Raw genomic sequence first — 21,808 nt, 5'->3', positions numbered from 1 at the left:
TGATCTTCAGAGTTATGAGAAATAAATGTTTGTTGTTTAAGCTATCCAGTCAATGGGATTTTGGTTACTCAGCCCTTATGGACTAAGACATAGATATAGAAATCATATAAAGCAGGTTTCTTCAAGGATGCATTAACATGATCTTTCTTTAGTCAAAAATTCTCCCCAAAAAGTTGAAAATATTCTATTTCCAAGAATATAGAACTGAATCAACTTTTGTATCCTCAACTAAATGTCATGTTTGTGCTATGAATTCAGATGTAACTGTTACCAATTATACAGCGCACTCATCAAATGTTTATTCAGCACCTCTGTTTAACATAATCTGCTTAAACCAGTTCTCAAAGATGAAGAACACAAATCCCTGCCCTAGACAGAAAGAAAAATACTCTCTAGGCTCTGTAGAAATGCTTAAATTCACCATATGGTCACTGTGTCAAATGTCTTTGGTGATGTTGGAAATTGAAACTTACAGAAATGAGGTTAGGTGCAGAGAGGTAGCCTAATAAAGAGCGGGATTGGCACACGAGAAGCCCAGATCCAATTCCCAGAGCCTCGTGGTCCCCTAAGCACTGCAGAAAGCAACTCCTGAGTGCAAAGCAAGCCATAAAGAGCCCTGAGCACTTCTGGGTGTGCACTCGCCCACAGAAGGAAAAGAAATAAAGATGTAGCGGGGGTCCATGGTCAGAATACAGCACATTTCTTGTCATTCCAGGGGAAAAGGCAAAGGGCAGTGGATTACAATGATTTCATTTCTATATCTGACATTAATGCTGACCAAAGCACCAAAGCGTAGAAATTGAAGAACAGAGAGTAGGGCTATACCAAGGGAGACCAGGAGAGAGCAAAGCCTCTGAGCTAGGCCAGGGATACCAGGATCCAGGATGCCATGAAAAGAATGGTTTAATCTTATCTAAGTCAGTGTATTAAGTGACCAAAAAATTAGATGGAAGAAGGTAAAGAGAGGATGTTGTCTGAATAGGTTCCAGCTTGAGGGACTAGCTAGAGGCAATTATGGAGGAAACATAAGGAGCACAACTGAAATGGGAGATGTTCATCATGTAACTGGATATATGGACATGGGGTTCAGAAAAGATATTTTTGGCTAAAAAAATTACCAGTATTATTAGAGTTCTGAAAGTTGACACTCCTCTTAATACAAATGGGCCTAACTCTACCACAGAGACTTCATGCTTAGAAATACACTACTTCTAGCCATCACAAAACTGACACCACAGAAGACACTTATTAATGTATCTATGTGTTAGAATTATTATTATCATCAAAGTGCTCTTTTTTATAAAGTAGATTAGGTATCATTTTTTTTCAGTGTTAAGGCCTATTCTCTAATTATCCCTGCAAACTGAGAACAACCCAGTGAGATAGGTCTTATTATTAACTTGTTGTACAGATGAGGAAACTGAAGTACAAAGAAATTACAAAATCTCTCTGAGGTCCCACACAATTAGGAAGTAGAATTCAGATAGGCTCATTCTAGAGACCAAATTCTTAACAATCTTTCCATCTGCCTCCTTGAGGCTACATACACGGGAACAAAGTGGTCTGACTTGGCTCCCAGGGGGAAACATCCCAGGACTGTTTGCCCCAGTTTGTGTAGAAACAGTCTCGTGGGAACAATGAGTTCAACATGCCCAGAATGCTCTGTACTTTCTGCACTATACACTTCCCTCCTGCACTCACACTCCAGACCTGGTTTGCTTGGTACTGTCCTTGCCTATACTGCCCACCCTCAATCACTGCCACCTACTTCACCAGGTTCCAAGGTTACTTGACCGTCAAAGTTAAAACAACTGTGTATCTTATCTAACCTCCAGACACAAATGGCTCTTGGGGGATGCCTAAGAAAGACAAAAGGCTCCAAGACTGTGCTGGGCTGGCCTCCTGTGAGACCTCCTCTGAGGTCTCCTTTGCATCTCTCTGACCAATCAACACTAAAACACTTTTACTCTGTATTGTTAATACTTTGCTCTTTGTCTTATTATTTGATAAATTCTTTTTGTTTGGGGAGGCTTTGGGGTCACAGCCTTTAGGGCTTACTCCCATTTCTGTGCTCAGGGATCACTCCTAGCAATGCTAGGACAGAACAGGGATTGGCCACATGAAAGGCAATCACCTTAAACCCCTGCACTATATCTATGGCCCCTATTTGGTAAAATCTTTTACCTGCCCACCAACTCATGTCCCTCATGGTTGAGTCTGAGTAATCCCCTCTGGGCCCTTCCAGTAATATGTCTTGGTATTTTTGCACAGGACTTTGCTAGTACTCGTTTGCTAGTTAAATTGCTTGCTACTTTAACTATGATCCTTAAGCATTTAATTCCAAAACTTATTTCTCTAATAAAACTTCCTAAGATAACCAGGAATTAGAGTTCTGCACTGTCAAGTTACTACTAGGTCACATCTTCAGCCCATTTATTCTATAATTCATTTTATGTGTATTTGTAGAGAACTAGAGCATGCCAGCATCATGCCAGAACCTGAAGCTTAGCTTGTGAAAGGAAACCAAACCTTGGGGCTGGGATGTCACTCAGCAGTAGAGCATTTGCCTTGACTGTGTGAGGGACTGGGTTTGATCCTTGGAACCACACACACACACACAAAAATTATATTACTAATAAAACAAATCTTCATACCTTTAGAGTCCCATCATAACAATTCTACAGGCATATTCTTACATAGGTTTCAAGGCCTCTTACCCTCTGCCTCTAGTTTTCCCTTCTAATCTTGTCCCTGTTTATTTCAAGACTAATACCTCTACCTATAGGGATCTAGCGGGGGGGCGGGGAGGGGAGGAAAGGGGGATTATTGAAGAGGCCTTAAGAATACAAACATCTCAGGGCCAAAGAGATAGTACAGAGGATAAGGTGTTTGCTTTGCACACAGCTGACCCAAGTTCAGTCCCCAGAATTGAGTGATCCCTTGAGTGCTCAGGAGTGATCCCTGAGCACAAAGCCAGGAATAAGCCCTGAGCACGGCTGGGTGTGGCCCAGAAACCAAACACTTAAGCATTTCTTTTAACTATTCTCTTTCCAATGAGGTACTAGCTGATTTGTCTTAGTATTCTCATTCACATCTATGCTACAGTCAGTGGAACTATTCAAAGTGCCCCAAACATGAAACATGTAGTAATCTCCTATTTATCAAACTGTATGCTGTATGGTGACATCATTCTAATAACACCAAACATTAATGAAGCAGCACGAATGCTGGCCGACTTCAAACGTGAGTGTGGAAAGGTCAGTCTGCAGCTGAATCTCACAAAGACAATGCTCATGAGAAACGGACTAGCTCCTGACATTCCATTTGCTCTCAACAGAATGAACTTTTCCGAATGCAGCAGTTACGTGTACCTAGGTCAAGAACTCAACATGACCAACAACCTGGCACCTAAGCTGTGCAGAAGGAAGAAAGTGGCATGGAACACCTTCAATAAGTTGTTAAGAGGACGAAGAACCTCCGGCTCCAGGCACATCATTCTTCCAGCACTAACATACACCTCAGAGACCTGGGCCCTATGAAAACAGGATGAGAGTGCTATTTGGGTCTTCCAAGAAGAGCTATGCTTGGAATATCATGTTTCACTCAAGTAAGAGAGGGAATCTGGAGTTTCAACCTCCATCAACAATCAAGAATCAGGGACGCTGTCTCGTTTGCCAAGGCATCAAAAATCAGATGGGCCAGACACAGAACGGAATTTTGAGACAACTGCTGGACTAGAGCTATTACCAACTGGATTCCACGGAACATCAAAAGAATGCCTGGCTGCCCACCTAAGAGATGGTCAGACTTCTTCATCAAGACTTGAATAAACGGTTTGAGGCTCTTCATGTTCCTGGAGCAAGCAGACGCCATTGGACTACACTAGCACGCAACAGGGATAAATGGAGACATTACTGGCACCTGCTTGAGTAAGTCAATGAGCAACGGGATAACAAGTGATTCAAGTGATACAAGTGATCCTGATTCTGAAGCCTTGCGTAATCTTCATGTTATGATAACCTTGGAGTCAGACTAATTAGAGTTCAAACACCATCTCTCTCCACTGCTTTATAGAGTCTATTTTCTTATCTCTAATAAATCTCACTTTCGTCATCTGTAAGAGTTCTAATAGAATCTACCTTTCAGGAACTGTAAGGAGGCTACAAGATTATAATTCGCAGGAAATATTTAGAAGAGATCATTTCTATCCATATAATACATGGTGACAGCTCAACCAGTGAAATAATGGTAGAAATTAACAATAATACTGGTATACTGGAAAAAAACATAAAATTTGTGTATTAAAAGAGCTATCACTTGATCTCCAGAGCCTAACAAACTATATTAGCTGCATGATTAGCTTTTTTTTCTCTATTAAAAAACAAGCTTAATAATAATACTCAATGCACTGTTATTCTGAAGATCAAGAACATTTTCCAAAACATGTTGTAAACAAAAAGCATTCATACTAGTCGTCATTATTAATGACTATCTTCCAGATAAATGATAACAATGATACACTCAGAAAGAATCTTAACAAACTTTAATCAGTGCACTTTCTTATCTAGCATGGGAAAGATTTATTAAGCACCTTATAGCACACAGGTAAATGCAATGACGGAAACTGTCAACTAAAGAGCAGACTGTATAGCTCGCCATAAGTTATAGATATTTGGCTACTTCATCTTACTGTTTGTGCAGCAGTTTTGTCTCCAAAGCCTTTTGGAAAAAAGACAGTCTTGAATTGATTCACATCTGCTTTATTCTCATCAAAGTCAGCACTGAACTGCTGAAGATATCTCCCATAGCACTGTAAAAGGGCCAATTTGTATTCCTGAAACAAAAATGAGGACTTGATGAAAGTTCCAAATATCATTTTGCTTATCATTATTAAAATTAGGTAATTATTCTTAATAGCATCCATGTTATGATTATTGCCACTATTACCATCACCATTACATTATTACTTGCACTACCATTTCCAAATACAGATAACAGATACTACACAAAGCAATTCATGTGTATTATTTCATCTTGCTCTTTTCTCAACACAGCTATTCTGAAATGAGACCATCATGATCTCAAAGAGGAGACTATTCCCTGGGGCACTGTGTGTGTTAATATCTGGATACACAAAATCCAAACAGTCCACACAACCAGAGCATGATAACCCACCTGCTCAGAGAGTGGGAGAGTTGCCTAACCAACCTCATTTCTCTGATAGCGTTTCCCTTTTATCCAAAAGGGAAAAAAGAAAAAGGAAAATAGAAGAGTACAAGATGCAGAAAAAGGAGGGAAGAGGAGGAATATGAGACGGAAGAGTAAAAGAAAGAACAGAAAGAGGGAAGGCATGACGGAGGGAGAAAGAAAGGAAGAAAAAGGAGAGAAGAAAAGGAGCAGAGAAGGAGAGAAAGAGGCAGGGGATGGCTGGAGATAACTCAAAGGGCTGGAGTGCACACGCTGCTGTTCCCCGGGACTGCCATGGTGCACTCCCAGCAGACCGCAGCACTGCCATGAATAAAACCCCACAGCCAGAGGTGGCCCCCAGTGAAAGGAGGGAAGGAAAGGAGGGAGGGAAGAAGAAAGAGAAAAAGGAAAGGCAAATAAAAGAATAGGAAGTGAGAAAGAAAGGGGAGGGAGGAAGGAGAAAAAGAAAGGAGAGGTGATGGTAAAGGTGGAGAAGAGTAGAAAAGAAGGGACAGAAGAAATGCAGGTAAGAGTGTCCTGTTTTCTTTTGTCTGTCAACGATCTCTAAAGCTTCATCACTGTCATCCCATTGTTCATTGATTTGCTCGAGCGGGTACCAGTAACGTTTCCATTGTGAGACTTGTTGTTACTGTTTTCAGCATATCCAATCCGCCACAGGTGGTTTGCCAGGCTCTGCCAGGCGGGATACTGGAATACTCTCGGTAGCTTGCCAGGCTCTTCGAGAGGGATGGAGGAATCGAACCCAGGTCGGCGGCGTGCAAGGCAAAGCTTTATCGGGATAAATCAGAAATGTCTGCCCTACAGGGTGCTTGTCAGATGCTTGCATTATAATCAGATGGCTCATTTCTGTTGCCCACACGGCACACTTGGAGAGTTTCAGGGCAGTGGATTATGAGTAAGTCTCTATGTATGTCAATTGCAATCCTCCACTGACAAATGTGTCCAGAAAATGCAGAAATAAGAAAAAAAAAAGATCCTTTCAGGCTATGAAGGGCCTGTTGATTGGTTTGGTATGTAGCCCCTGGGGGGCATCCATGTCAAACCCTGTTTTGTTTCTATTTCTATAGAGTTTGCTATTTGTTCACTCAATCAGAATCCTTTCCATCTTAACTTACTTCATACAATGAATTCAAATTTAGATTCAAAACAAGAGTTTTCCAGACTGGATAGTACAGCGGGGTAGGGGCTTTTCTTGCACCTGGTCCACTTGGGTTTGACCCTCGTACAGCCTACAGTTCCCCTAGCCCTGCTGAGCAGAGCCAAGAATAAGCCATGGGCGTCACGCCTCACCTGTCTCAGGGAATCAAACATCCTGGGTCCTGGGGATCAAATTTGCATGGCAAGATGCTAGAAGGGCCTTCCTCACTGGACCATCTCTCCCATCCCTGTAATTTTTATAAATGCATATTTGTGTAGCAAAATGTGCATGTTTGTGTGTGTGAGAATTATGGAATTTAGCAGGAGAAACGGGAAAGATGAGCTTAACATCCATTGGGATCCTCACTGTGAACAATTCTGATACTTATCACTTTTTTTTCTAATCCTGACAGGAAGTAAGGCCTCTCCCAGTGTTAGGGCTTTTATTATTGCTATGTTTGCTTTTTTTTTTTTCTCTTTAAGAAAAAACTGTTTTTAAGATCAGAATAAATTGATAAAGTCTGATGGCAAAAAAAAAAAAAAAAAAGAATAAGCCATGGGTATGGCCAGGTGTGGCCCCAAACCAAAACAATAAAAAGAGTATTCCAATAAGATCTTGCCTGAGTAAAAATACAGAGGTCCTCCTAGAAACTAAAATGACAACTCCGTTGTTTCCAGGGTTGTCAGTACTTTTGTCACCTACATTCTCATTTCAAAAAGTAGGCAAAACAATTTCTTTCTTCCTTTAATTTTCAAATATCCTATTTGGGCGTTTGGATGGAAGCGTTCTGAATCAGCCACCACCTTTTATGAACTTTGTTTATCAACTCCTAACATATTTGATTCCTCCCTCCACCAATATCCACTCCACCCACATAGATATCCCCAAAACAACTCAAACTGTGCAGTGCCTGACCAGCTTTTTATATTTAGGAGAAGCATAAAAGTGGAAAGGAGCTCTCTTCTAATTCCTGTCCAACTGTTATTCTGCTTCACATGCATAGAGTTTACAAGTTCGGATCTCACCTGCTGTTTCCTTTCCAGCATCCCCTTCCTGGCCTAGTTCTGCAAAGTATGTTTGTTTGGGTTTTTTTTTTTTTCAAGTTTCAGAGGCTTGTGCTTCATAATGTGGAACAAAGGTGATTTCTCTAATTTTGGCAGCAGACATCAATCTTAGTTATTCACAATTAAAGTTCCTCTATGGTTTAGTCTTCTGCTTTGTAAATGTCCCTCCCAACAATATTTGAATCCAGAAAATAGAATTAGGGAGTGGGAGCTGAGCAGAGGGAGAAATGAAGCTAAAATCACTCTGGACAGCGTTTCTCAACCCTTTTCTAACTGTGGCCTCCCTAAGACCTCGTGTCCTCTACCTGTGGGCCCATCTCAATCCCTTACCCCCTCACACTCCTCCAGCCCTTACCTACTGGTTAGCCCCCTCGTCTCATTCCATGACCCCTCATTTACACTATTTTTACTGTAGCCCCTTTGGAATATCCTGGGGTGCCACAGGGAGGCCATATGGTCTCCAGTTGAAAACCACTGAGTTTGGATACAATAACTCTCAGACAGAATATCCCAGAGATACCAAATACTCATTATTTAACTTAAAGTAACTTGAGCCTAAGCCAGAGCTCAAAGAGGAAACCTCCCATAAAACTAAACACCCCAAGTTCTGCAGCAATCCAACACTCAGGCATTCAACTGGAACTGGACATAGAGCACAAGTTCAGTTTGGAATGAATCTTGAGCAAGGAGCTCGTGTACAGAAAGGCAGGTAAAACGTACAGCAAAACGTTAAGAAGAACGCTTTCATTAAAATTCGACTCCGAGAACCAGGCAGCAAAGTAGCAAGTCAGGAGTCCTGAGAGCTGTCCGCCGGCCGGGTAAGGTCAACCGTAAGAAAAACAACAGGAAGTGGTATCTGGGCTCCTTTGTGTAAGGTAGGAACACGATGACTCAGCATTTCCTGTTGGGCGCCTACCACACCCTCTGTCACCTAGGGGCGGGGCGCTGCTCCTAAACTCCGGACTTTCAGCTCAGGAATCTCACCGCTAGAGAATCTCAATTACTCATTGAAAAGCAAATACTTTTTTGGTTACTATGCCTCACTGAAATCTTTATGTATTCGTCAGGATTTTTTCCTAAAGAAATAAAGTCAATATAAAATAGAAACTGTTATCAAAACCAAACAACATTAATAATAATTAGCCAAATTAATTTTATTTAGGCTTTTTCCCTCCCACACTGTACCCAGGCACTTACTTTGGCCTCATAAAGGCTATTTCCAACTTTTAGAAGGTTTTCATTGTAATAGTCAGCAGGCAACCGAGGGGCATATTTGGTCCAGATATTAAACAAACGAGTAGCACTGGAAAAATGAGACAAAATAACAACTTCAAAATCAGTAGAAAATCTCGATTAGGTTGCATTTCTTAAAACATGTATGCTATCCTTCCAATGTGTTGTGTTTATATCTAAATATAAATACATGTAATTATAGTTAAATAATTCCTTCTTTCTCTTAAAATCAAATACTGAAACTCCTTATTCATTTTTATCCACTCTTTGGGTGGGGGAGGGGAGAATGGAGGGATGGATTTTGTGGAGATGCTGAGAGTGGAACCCAAAACCTCCCACATGGGAAGCATGAGGTGTACCCCAGAGCCTATCCCCAGCCCTTTTAAGCATTTTGTACTTGAATACTCAAAATGTTGTGTAACCCTGTGCCCCCATCCCTCACCTCAAGAGTTAGGATTCTCTGGGAATAAAAAAGCTAAAACAGACAGGCATGAGGCTTTAGTTTGGGATTTGTAGTTTGACAATCCCAATCTGGAAGATGCCATCTGGTTACATTCTTTAGCTTTGATAGGTCAGGACAGAATCTTATGAAATCCTTTATAACGATAAGGACCCAGACTTATACTAGAAAAAAAAAACTATGCAATAGGTACTGCATATTGTAGCATTTTGTAAGAGACACACTCCTAATGGCCCTTTGCTGGCATATTCTGTTCATTGATCTATGTCCACTGTATGTTTCTCAACTGCACATGCTCGGTATTCCCCCTCATAACTATGCATGAGTTCTCCTGAAAAAAACTACTAAATATCAATAGAGCATTAGGTCACCTTATGTCTGTCATACAACCAAACACACACACACACACACACACACACACACACACACACACACACTTCCTCTCTTTGAAGCCTGTTTTATGGTCTCTACTGGCTAGATATGCTTCTGTAAATTGTATACATTGGTTTCTTGACCCTCTCTTCTATTATTTTGCTCCTGTGTTTTTTGGACAATGCATTGTTAAACAGACTTTATTTTGTAGAGCTACTAAGTTCACCGGAAGGTTAAACAGAAGATATAAAGTTTTCCCAAACACCCCTGCCCCCATAGCCTATCCTGTATCCACATTCCCCACCAGAGCTGCACAACTTTTACAACTGATAATCTAAAACAATACATAGTTCTCACTCAGTGTTTAAAGTTCACATTAGGGTTTTCTTGGTGTTATGCCTTCCATGGGCTTAGACAAATGTCTAAATTGTGCCTGCCACTATACTACCTTGCAAAACAGTTCTCCCAGGAAACCACAGATATTTTTACTCCATTGTTTACCATTTTCAAAATGACACAAAATAAGAATTAGACTGTCATTTTCAGACTTGACTCTTTTACCTAGTAATGTGAGTTCAAAATTCACACACACAAACACACACAAGCTTTTCTTCTGTAATATTCTCTTTATAGCGTGTTTCCTTTCAATACTGAGCAATATTTCATAGTCTAGGTATATCACAGACTACTTATTCTCTCACTTACTGAAGGACATCTATTTTCCCCCCAAGCTTACGCATTTGAATCAAGCTGCCACAAACATCTATATGCAGATTTTTGTGACAACATAAATTTTCAATTCATTTGGGTAAATATCAAGGAGCACGATGTGCTGTATGGTAAGAATATTTTCAGTTTTGTAAGAAACCATCAAACTATCTTTCAAAATGGCCACACAATTCTGCCAACGCATCAGCAATGAAAGTTCTTCATGTTCCATATCCTTGTCAGCATTTGATGTTGCCAGTATACCAGAGGTTGGTCATTCTAATAGACAAGTACCTCATTGTTTCAATTCATATCTTCCTGATATACATAATGCATAGGATCTTTTCCTTTTATTTACTATTTAATTCTTTTTCTTTAGTGACATGCTTGTTAAGGACTCTGGGGCTTTAAAGCCCAGGTTTTCTTGGGGCCTGGAGTGATAGTACAGTGGGTAGGACATTTGCCTTGAATGTGGCTGACCTGTGTTCCATCACCAGCGTCCTATACAGTCCCTGAGAACAACCAGGAGTAATTCAGACAAAAGACAGAAGAAACCCGTCAGCATTGCCAGGTGTGTCCCAAAAATAAACAAACAAAAATTAGGTTTTCTTATGCTGAGTTTTAAGTGTTCTTTGTATATTTTAGATAATAGTCCTTTATCAGATGTCTTGTATTTATGTTCTCTGTATCCATTTTTCCTGTCGTCCTTTAGTTCTCCCCACAGTTTTTTAGAGTAGAACTTTTTAAAGTCAATTTTATCAATTCATTCTTTGATGGATTACACCTTTAGAGTTACAGCTAAAATTGCATCACCAAACCCAAAGTCATCTAGATTTCCTTATATATTTTCTTGTAGTTTTATAATATTATTCTGCATCTAGGTTTCTTTCCATATTGAGTAAATTTTGGTTTAGTATCAGTGTCCAGATTCATTAGTTCATACTTGGCTATCCAGTTGTTCCTGAATCTTCTGCCCCCACGCCAGGCTGTCTTCACCAGGGGCCCCCTCAGAGGGGGGGCGGGTTGAGTTTCCCTACCCACCCCAAGCAGAGCCCCGGCAGCTGAAAACCTCCACAACCCAGCCACAGCCATGCTCAAGGCCACTCTCCACACGCCTGGACGAGCCTCACCCATGAAGGAACGGATAGAGGAACCCAGATAGTCAAGACCCGTGGTTGAGATCTCCAAGCCTGCTCAGATCAGGACTGGGCCTCCTCCACCCAGATCCCCAGTTTTCCAGTAGCTTGGCAGCCACATCCACAAACTGTCCCCGGCACCATATAATCTCATCAAAGCCAAGATCCAGAGACTAAAACTAAGCTCCCCGGGACCCTCTGCGGCGCTTAAAGACTTTGACTCCAAAGATGTAACACATTCGGGCATCCAGCGCAGCACCTGAGAGCAATGCATTGGGACACCAAACTGGGCTACAACTCGGTACTGCTGGGGGTGGATTTTTTTTTCCCCCCCCACCCTGTCTTCCTGCATGGAAAGCGGCGGGCTGGCGGCACCATGTGGCAGGCGCCATCTTCTGATTCCAGACCCACAGGTATTCGGATTTTACTTTGGGGGCTCCCAGGAACTCATGGGAAGGGGGCGTAACCGGCACGCCCTCGGCCCAGATAAACCCGGAGCTGCTGAGCGCGAATCGGACCCTCTGCGCCTAAAGACTTTGAATTCAGAGACTTCTTACAGCAATGCACTGGGACTGTGAGCTGGGCTATGTAATTTCTGGCAGAATTCTCCCTGGACTTTATACAGAAACCCAAAACCGCGCGGACGCGGCCGCGTCCGCGCGACTTAACATTTATAATTGTCAGCAATGTGAATTGGTTCCATTTGAACAGGTCTGACTTGGGGGGAAACTCCAAATAATAACAGTAAGTTTTTGTTGAAAATATTGAAGGTTTTTAATGTAGCAGCCACCTCTGGACTGTGAACTAAGCAAAAGCCCCACGCTGGCCGACGTGGCATGGCGTACACCATACTATGAGGCGCAGGAAGGGGGATGAGGGGGAAAAAGAAAAAAAAAAAAAGGGAAAAGGAAAAAGAGAAAAAAAAAAGAGAGAGAGAGAGAGTTATGTCAACTATAGTGAGTTTTGTGTTGAATTATGGAATGTAATCAAGGTAAAGAAAAAACGAAGTGAAATTCATTAGTTATACAGTAGGGGGTAGGGGGTGGGGGCGGGGGGTATACTGGGGTTTCTGGTGGTGAAATATGGGCACTGGTGAAGGGATGGGTGTTTGAATATTGTATAACTGACATATAAACCTGAGAACTTTGTAACTTTCCACATGGTGATTTAATAAAAATTTAAAAAAAAAAAATAAAAAAAATAAAATAAAATAAAACTAAGCTCCCGGAAGAAAATGATGCAGAATCTCGCACAGCAGATCCTGACAAGCTACCCGTGGCATATTGGATGTGCCAAAAACAGTAACAATAATGGGTCTCATTCCCCTGACCCTGAATGCGACAGGGACGAATGGAGACATTACTGGTGTCCGCTCAAGCAAATCTATGAGCAACGGGATGACAGTGATCCAGTGATCCAGTTGTTCCAGTATCATTTCTCTAATAGATGTTCTTTAATCCATTTTAATATCTTTGCTCTTTTGATAAGATGAGCAACTGTGCTGATGTGGGTCTCTTTCTAGACTCTGTATTCTGTTCCTTTTAACAGTTTAGGTCTAATTTTCACCATTACCATAGTCTTTGGCTGGAGAGAGAGCTCAATGGGCTGAGCACAAGCTTTACATACAGGAAGCCCAGGTTTTATTCTAGCACTACCTTGTCCCTGAGCACTGCCAGGTGTGGCCCAAAACAAAAACAAACAAAAATATCACAGTCTCCATTACTGTAGCTTTACTGTCAATCTTGAAGTCAGGTAATACCAGTCCTCTAACTTTGTTCTCCTTCAATGTTGTATTGACTTTTTGATCCTTTGACAACATGCATTATATTTTTATTTTATTTCCACAATCTTGATATGCACAATAACTGACACAGTGCTCTTAACTGTTGTATTATTGTCTTCTAGTCCTCGAGAGGAAGGAGCGATAGCACAGCGGGTAGGGCATTTGCTTTGCACAAGGCCGACCCGGGTTCGATTCCTCCATCTCTCTCGGAGAGCCTGGCAAGCTACCGAGAGTATCCGGCCCGCACAGCAGAGCCTGGCAAGCTACCCTGGCAAGCTACCCGTGGCGTATTCAATATGCCAAAAACAGTAACAGTGTTTTTACATTGTCTCACAATGGAGACGTTATTGGCGCTCACTTGAGCAAATCGATGAACAACAGGACGACAGTGCTACAGTCTTTGAGAAATCAACCCAATGAGGACAAGGACTTCAAGTACATTTTTTTCCAGTCCCAAGATCAGAGAATATCTGGTATATGTAGGTGTTCATCTATTAAGATAATTCATAATCAACAAGGGGAAACTTGTGGCTACTTATTCTTTTATATAAAGAACCCAAAGGCTCAAATATTCAGACAGTCCATATAGGGTCATGCTTTCTTCCACCAAGTAAAACAAAAGCTAAGAATACAGTATGCCCAGCATGGTTTCTAATCAGTTTCTAAAGGGAACAGATCATTGCTTATTTTGCTCATTCATTTAATTAACATTTATTCCACACCTCCCTCTTGGGAATTACAGATGCCACTAGAGAAAAATATTTTTTTTCTTAACACCTGTCCAATCCTCTCAACGATTTCTAGTTAGGTACTGTTTGTGTCTCTTCAAAATTCCTACGTTAAAACCCCTAATCTCTCGTGTTCAGCACTTGGAGTCAGGGCCTCTGAGGAAGTAATTAAGGTTAAATGAGGTCATAAGAGTGAGGTTTGAGTCCTTAGGGTCTAATGTCCTTATAGAAAGAGACACCAGAGAGCTTGTTTTCTCCTCTGTGCTTGCTCAGAGGAAAGGTAACGTGAGGACAAGTGGTTGATTCTGCAAGCCACAAAGACAGCACTCACCAGAAAGAGACCTTGCCAGGCCTTGCTCTGGTACTTCTGGCCTCCAGAACTGTGAGAAAATTAATTCCTGTTGTTTAAGCAACCCAGTCTATGGCATTTTGTTATGGCAACCCAATTGCTAAGTAGACTATGCTGACTAAAACAAGCAGAAATGTATACCTAATGACTGAAGATGGCTCCAGTACTTACAATGTCTGTTTGGGTACATCAATGAAACAATCTCAATGGAAATACCTCAATTTATTTAATTAAATGATAATGAACAATATGCTTGTGGGGGAAGAATAAGAGGGATATTCCTCACTTCATGGACTGTTCAATACTATTTCAGAGAAGGAAATATATAAAGTAGTAAATATTCAATACCAAAGAAACAATGAGGCAATATAAACCATAAAATATTTTCAAAAAAGCATTTTTCAATTTATTTTGCTTTTTGTTGTTGTTGTTTATTTTACATTTTTCATTTGCTGTTTTATGGATTGCCACAGTATTAGCATATTATTAGCAAATTCATCAAACCCAGATAGAATTCTTAAATTATGAAAATGAAGATTAAATTCTTCCAAGACTTACAGACTAGTGATGACTATATTTGATATACACGGGGGGGGGGGGAGTTTCATTAAATCAACCAAGAAATATGTATATATATATATATATATATACACATATATATATGGCAGAGTGTGTCACACCCAGTGATGCTCGGGGGTTACTCCTGGCTCTACATTCAAGAATTTCTCCTTGCAGTGCATGGGGTACTATATGGGATGCCGAGAATTGAAGTCAGGTTGACCACATACAAGGAAAACACCCCTACCCCGCTAAGAATTGCTCCGGCCCCAAAAATTATATTTTTAAGTGAATTCTCTGATCAGTTTAAGATTTCTCAAATGGCTTACATAATGAATAAAAAAATACACATTACAAATTGCATTTTAAGAGTGCTAAAGTGCTTTGAACTGCTGATTATTGCTGTGCTATATATTTTGAATTTCATAATAGAAAATCGTAGCAATATAAACAAAATATCTAAGCCTTTTATGCTTATAATAAAAGTATATCTTTTAAAATGTGCCACACTATGACATCCTGGTATGATCAAAATCTATATTTGAGACACTATGAATTTTTATGTTTATGGAAGTTCCTATAGTTATAAAAAATGAAACAAGTTTTTGCTTTAAAAAATATTCATCTTTCAAATATGTTATAAAACAACTCCTACCTCCTGTCATTTTTGTTCAATTGAGACAATATCTCTAAAACATTTATAGAAATAGAAAGCACATAACGTTAATTCCTTATCAAAAGCAACATAATGGTTTCCCATTATGGACTAAGCTTTTGGAATAAGTGGAAATTCTCTAAGTAGCCTTTAATACTTTCCATACCCTATATATTCCTCTAATTTAATCTCATACTGTTGTATCCACCGTTATCAAACTATGCTGAACAGCCTTCTGTCTTTTCCTCCAAAGTCCTGGCTCTTCCCAGCTGAGATCTTTCTGTATGCTCATTCCCTCTGTTTATCTCCTTTCTTGGCTTGGTAGACATCCAGGCATCCTTCTAATCTTAGAATATTGTAACCTCACACACCATTGTTTCAATACTGAGCCCCTCTGGTTTCTCCTTAAGCCCCTGTTTAAAATGTTTTCTATCCTGACTATCTTATTAGAAATTGCAAAGTCCTGCCTTCCACTCCAATGACTCTTCCTCTATTTTCTCCCTAACTTTTACCACTTTCTAGGTGAGCATAAAGTTTGTTGATATTTTTGTTTATCCTACAGACTAGAATATAGGTTCCAAGAGGGTAATGATTTTCATCTTACTAGTCTCTCTGTGTACAATACCTTGTAGATAGACGTGCTCAGCAACTTTTTCCTCTTATCTCTTAAGTGTTGGCTTAATGACTTATTAAAAAGCATACCTCCCTCTCCAGGATGTAAGCTCCATGAACAGATTCCTCTCTTCTGTTCACCGCTATAGTCCATTACTAGTGCAGAACCTGGCATGTAGTGTATACTCAATAAATAGTGTTATGTATAATAAATATCTAAATTGAGTGAGGTTATATTGCTAAGGTCTGTGTCAATCCTTAAAGTTTAAGATTCTATTATTATCTATTAAAGAATGGACAAATACTACAGTTACCAACTAGTCCAAGTCGATTTCTCCATATATATCATTAGCTGTAATGGAGATTAAAAGGAAAACAACCCTTGAAGTCTTTCCAAAATAAATATTTGTTCAATGCTTATTATGTCCTAACGCACAGAAAAGGTGCTAGAGATGGAAATATGAAAAACAGAGTCAGAGACATAACATAAGAGGTAAGGCACTTGCCTTGCATGTAGCTAATCTGGTTTCAAATCCCAGGCACCATATGTGGTTCTCTGAGCACCACTAAGGATCACTCTTGAGTACAGAGCCTTGAATATGTCCTGAGAACTATCTGAATGCAACCCAACCACCCACACATACCCACACCTCCCCACACACACCCCAAACACACACACACACACACACACACACACACACACACACACACACACACAAAAGACAGTACTCAAAGTCATGCTGGTTTATATTCCAATGGTGGAGTTATAGATAAATGTGTGTGTGTATATCATCACTGTATCACTATGTCACTGTCGTCCCATTGCTCATGGATTTCCTCGAGTGGGCGCCAGTAACGTCTCCACTCATCCCTATCGCATTCAGGGTCCGGGGAATGAGGCCCATTACTGTTACTGTTTTTGGCACATCCAATATGCCACAGGTAGCTTGTCAGGACCTGCCGTGCAAGATTTTGCACCACTCTCTTCTGGGAGCTTTGTTTTATAGTTTCTGGATCTTGGCCGTTGGTGAGATTGCATGGCAGGGGCAGTTTGTGGGTGTGACTGCCAAGCTACTGAAAACTGGGGATCTGGGTGGAGGAGGCCCAGTCCTGATCTGAGCAGGCTTGGAGATCTCAGCCACAGGTCCCACATACCTGGGTTCCTCTATCCGTTCCTTCATGGGTGAGGCTCGTCTGAGCATGTGGAGAGTGGCCTTGGGCATGGCTGTGGCTGGGTTGTGGAGGTTTTCAGCTGCCGAGGCTCTGCTTGGGGTGGGTAGGGAAATTCAACCCGCTCCCCCTCCGAAGGGGCCCCAGTGAAGATAGCCTAGCATGGGGGCAAGAGATTCTCCGTCGCTCCCTTCCAGGAGCATATATCCCAGAATATATATATGTTATACTCAAAGAGGTGATAACTGAGCTGAAACCTAAAAGAAGAGAAGCTAGATATCTGGCAGGCAGCTATGCTCACCATGATACCACCAACACACACCCAATACTTGGCCAATACTGCCAAGATATCTAAAAAGCTAAAAGAGAAGGCAGATATAAAGATTCCAGGGTGAGGAAGAGTGCGATCTGTACTCTTGAAAAATCCTGAAAGAATAAGGGATTGGTTTAGAAGACCATGAAGGCCCAAATTCTCAGACACTGTGAGCACTGGAAGGGGGCTTAATTTTACTTTAATGGGAGAGAGACCAGGGATGTTAACAACGTAGAGCACATATATCACATATATGAGACCTATACCAGCACCTCATTATAAAAAAATCAAAACAAAACACTAAGACATAAAATGTCTTTGGTAGCAGTGTGGGCAATGTTTTTATAAAGATACCCAATGTTATCATAAAGATAGACTGTTATATGAGAAATAGATTTGACTTGAGTAACTGCTACACAGTAAAACACAAAATGATAATGGCTTGCTAGAATGTAGAGAAAGTAGTGTTTAAGGCACAAACAAAAACATTTTAAGTATAAATAAACATGTTAAAAATGTATGAGTGAGAGAAAGAAAGAAAGAAAGAAAGAAAGAAAGAAAGAAAGAAAGAAAGAAAGAAAGAAAGAAAGAAAGAAAGAGAAAGAAAGAAAGAGAGAAGGAAAGAAAGAAAGAAAGAAAGAAAGAAAGAAAGAAAGAAAGAAAGAAAGAAAGAAAGAAAGAAAGAAAGAAAGAAAGAAAGAAAGAAAGAAAGAAAGAAAGAAAGAAAGAAAGAAAGAATAAGCGAGCGCCCTGAGGTGGGGGTTGGGGGAGAGAAAAGCTCCTGCCATAGAGGCAGGCCAGGGCTAGGGGTGGGGTGGAGGGTGATGGGAAGGCAACTGGGGACACTGGTGCTGGGAAATGTATACTGATGGAGAGATGGGTATTGGAACACTGTATGACTGAAGCCTAATCATGTACCACTTTGTAAGAGTTGATCTCACAGTGATTCAATAAAAATATATATATAAAATTAAAAATGTAAGTCATGGGTTCTCATCTTACTTGCCCATCAGCAGGATTTGACTCTGTTGATATGACAGTCCTTCCTCTGGGAACACTGTCTCTGGCTTTAGTATACTGCACACTTACTGGACTTCCTCTTATCTCCTTCCTCAGGCTTTGTTAGTTTCCACCAATTTCTTATCTCCTTACTTCTCTAATGTGAAAGCATCCCAGGGTTTGGCCTCTTCTCCACCTAGACTCATGCCAGCAATTCCAACAAGTGTGTCATGATTTAAACATTATTGCTTTGTTGATCAGATGCAAATGTGAGTCTTCTCTGGCCTTTAAATACCCAGCTACTAACTGGAATCTGGCACAGGATGTTGAATCTTAATAAATCTGAGAAGTGGATTCTCTACCTGCCTGAAACTTGTTTCTCCCAGAACTACAATCCCATCACTGGACCTTCACTCTTGCCAGTTTGTGGTCAAGTCTTTCTAGAGAGAGTCCTCATCACTTGTTCCCATACATTCTTTTCATCTTTCTCAAAGGTCATTTTCTCTGAACGTCACCATGCTTTACACTACCGGGTTTTCAATGAAAAGTATATCCCAGGTCATCTCCATTCCTCCCTCAGATGGTCTCCTTAGCACATATTTTCTTCTGAAATAATTTTCTTATGTATTTGTTTAGTGGCTGTCTGTATTCCCAAAACATGCTCATCAAAGTCGAGACTCTTATATCTCCTGTTAACTTGAAGTTCTCCTAGTTCCTAGAATGTTACCTGATGATGTATTAGGCACTCAGTAAATAGCTGCGTGGATATCAAAATATTTCGTCATATAAAATACACCAGAAAAATGTAACTTCAAGCTACTCACTACTCGGATACTTTGTCCCTTATCTACTTGTAATTGCTGAGTTAGCAATATGTAAAAGAAAGATGAAAACATAAAAAGAAATTTAAGGACAAGAGTCTGCCAAGCTCAGTAATAACAGGATCTCATATGTTTGGTGTGTTTTTATTTTTTTGGTTTTTGGTTGGGTTTTTGTTGTTGTTATTGTTGTTGTTGTTGTTGTTTTTTGCTTTTTTGGGTCACACCTGGCGATGCACAGGGGTTACTCCTGACTCTGCACTCAGGAACCACTCCTGGCAGTGCTCAGGGGACCACGTGGGATACTGGGAATCGAACCCGGGTCTGCCGCGTGCAAGGCAAGTGCCCTACCGGCTGTGCCATCACTCCAGCCCAGGATCTCATATGTTAACAGAAGCAACCATGAGCAAGACGAGTCACAAAATCAACCAAAGATCACCACCATCCTGATGGCCCTATAAAAAAAGGACTGAAAGTGGACGTGTTCGTGGAATAACCTAATTCATGGCATCAAGAACTTTTTTTCGGGAACCGATGTTCCCTTACAGTTATTCCTTTTTCTCTCTGTACACAGAGTTGTCCAGGTGACTTGGGGCGTTGTTGAAACCCTTGCAAGGGCCAGCCACTGGCATGGGTGGGAGTTAGGAGCCGCTTAAGAGAAGGCATGGTGGAGGATGATATCTTCCTGTACTGATTTTTATTTGGACCGCAGCAGGAAACCGAGAGAGGGCCTTTACCAGGAATTAGAACTGGACCAACGACGACTCTCCGCTTCTTAAACATTTGTTTCTGTGTCTGGGCCCCCTGGGTCAGGTTCGACCCGGGCACCGGGCTCTGACCAAGAAGCATCTTCTCTGGCCCAAGAGTTGCCCTTCTGCGGCCAGCGCCCTCCCCAGCGCCCTGACTTCGCTTACCAGCGCCGCTGGAACTCGTACTTCTGTTCCTCGGTGGTTGCTAAAGTTTTTTTTCTCTTCACAAAGCCTAGCAGCTCCCGGATCTCCTTCTCACACGAGGCCAGGAGCGGGTTCTTCGCATCGAGCGGACCGTAAAACACCGCGAGGGGCAACGACTCGTCCTGGGCGCTTCCCGCGCGCGGCGGTGAGCTCGAAGAGCTCGCCTGGGAGTCCAGGGGCGACTTGGAGACCGCGGCCGAGGACGGGGATGGGGGCGGCAGCGGGCCGGACCGCGACTCCCGGGAGGGAGAAGAGAACGAGGGGGACGCCTGGGAAGCGCCCCGCGCCGCCATACTGGAGCGACCTGCGCGGGAGGTGCCGCGGTGTCTACACGCGGTTGCCAGGCGACGGTCTCCCGGCAACCAGCGCGGGAAAGGGGGGAAACACAGCGGCCCCTAGAGGACAGAGGAGAACGACAGCGGCCGGAAAGGAATGCTGATGCTTTTGCAGGGCGCTGTGCCTGCTGGCCGGCTTGCAGCACTGCAGGAAATGAGAAAAGAAGGTTCGGGCCAGAGCACCACGGAAGCATAGAGCCAGGATTTTACCACCACACATGGAAACTATGGACTTTTCCGTCCGAGCCACTTAATAATCACGCTATTCATTAATGTCACGTGCCAGACAATAATACCCCAAAGCATTTAATATTTAGAATTTCATGATCCCTCTTTTTTTTTATCCTAATTTAGTTTCAGAGCTAAAGTTAATATTAGTCTTTTGCATTCCACAGCTTAAAAAACCAAAAGCTAGGTAAGTTTGGTCAATCTGTCCAAGATCAAAGTGAAATGGAGTCTCAGAGACCAAGTCTCAGCCTCCTGGCTCCAAAGCCTGTGCTCGCAACAAAAATGAATAAGCAGCCTTCTCATCTTTAAAAAACTAAATCTATCAATGGAATAAAAATTAGAAAAATATTTTACAAATGGCTTAATAATCAAGGCTTCGCAACTGATTTATTCTTTTCTTGGTACTTGTAACCTTAAAGTCTGTTATTGGGAATGACATCTGTGCCTGATTCACGGTACTTATTTATTTGTATTTTAACTTTATCCTAATTACCATCATATTCTGAATTTCTCAGACTTTTATTCAACCTGAACTGAGAAACAAATAATAATGGACTGTTAACTCTCAAAATTGGTTTGCATTTTTAAAAGACTTTAAAAGACTTTGTTTCTGAGGGAAAACAACAAGCCTTTAAGGGAATATTTGGGGCAAGAACATTTTTTCTTTCCATGCATATTTTGGACAACAGGAAGTTTCATTTACTTATGCAATTATGAGTTTCCAACAAAGTGAATGCCTGCTTTCCTGAACATTATGCTGTGCCCAAAAGTATCTAAGAGAAGGACCAGAATCATTTGCTGGCCTAGAAAAATAGGTCTTTAACACTGAAAACTGTTACTGGTTCTGTCACACTTAAAAATAAATAAAGACAGTGACCTTAACACCCTGGGAGACCAATTTCCCACATAAGATTTAGAAACTTCTTGGACCATTGCCTGATTTCTTTCAGGCCTGACCTAATTTCTTGCCAGCTCTATGGGCTTGTGC

The 21,808-nt window shown here is 41.3% G+C and overlaps 1 protein-coding gene across 1 annotated transcript in view; it reads right to left on the bottom strand.

The window, feature by feature from the left end:
- CFAP54 (cilia and flagella associated protein 54) overlaps nt 1-20,556 on the bottom strand; it is a 330,907-nt gene extending 310,351 nt beyond the window's left edge. The window contains exons 1-3 of the mRNA XM_055118311.1: nt 20,219-20,556; nt 8,608-8,713; nt 4,691-4,834 (exon numbers count right to left, since the gene is read on the bottom strand). Coding sequence (XP_054974286.1) covers nt 4,691-4,834; nt 8,608-8,713; nt 20,219-20,550 — 582 coding nt within the window. The 5' untranslated portion in view covers nt 20,551-20,556. The remainder of the gene's footprint in view (nt 1-4,690; nt 4,835-8,607; nt 8,714-20,218) is intronic.
- Between the last annotated feature and the right edge of the window lie 1,252 nt (nt 20,557-21,808).

The sequence above is a fragment of the Sorex araneus genome, chromosome 10 (genome assembly GCF_027595985.1).
Source record: "Sorex araneus isolate mSorAra2 chromosome 10, mSorAra2.pri, whole genome shotgun sequence".
NCBI classification, from domain to species: Eukaryota; Metazoa; Chordata; class Mammalia; order Eulipotyphla; family Soricidae; genus Sorex; species Sorex araneus.
This window is presented reverse-complemented; position numbering and strand designations above follow the sequence as displayed.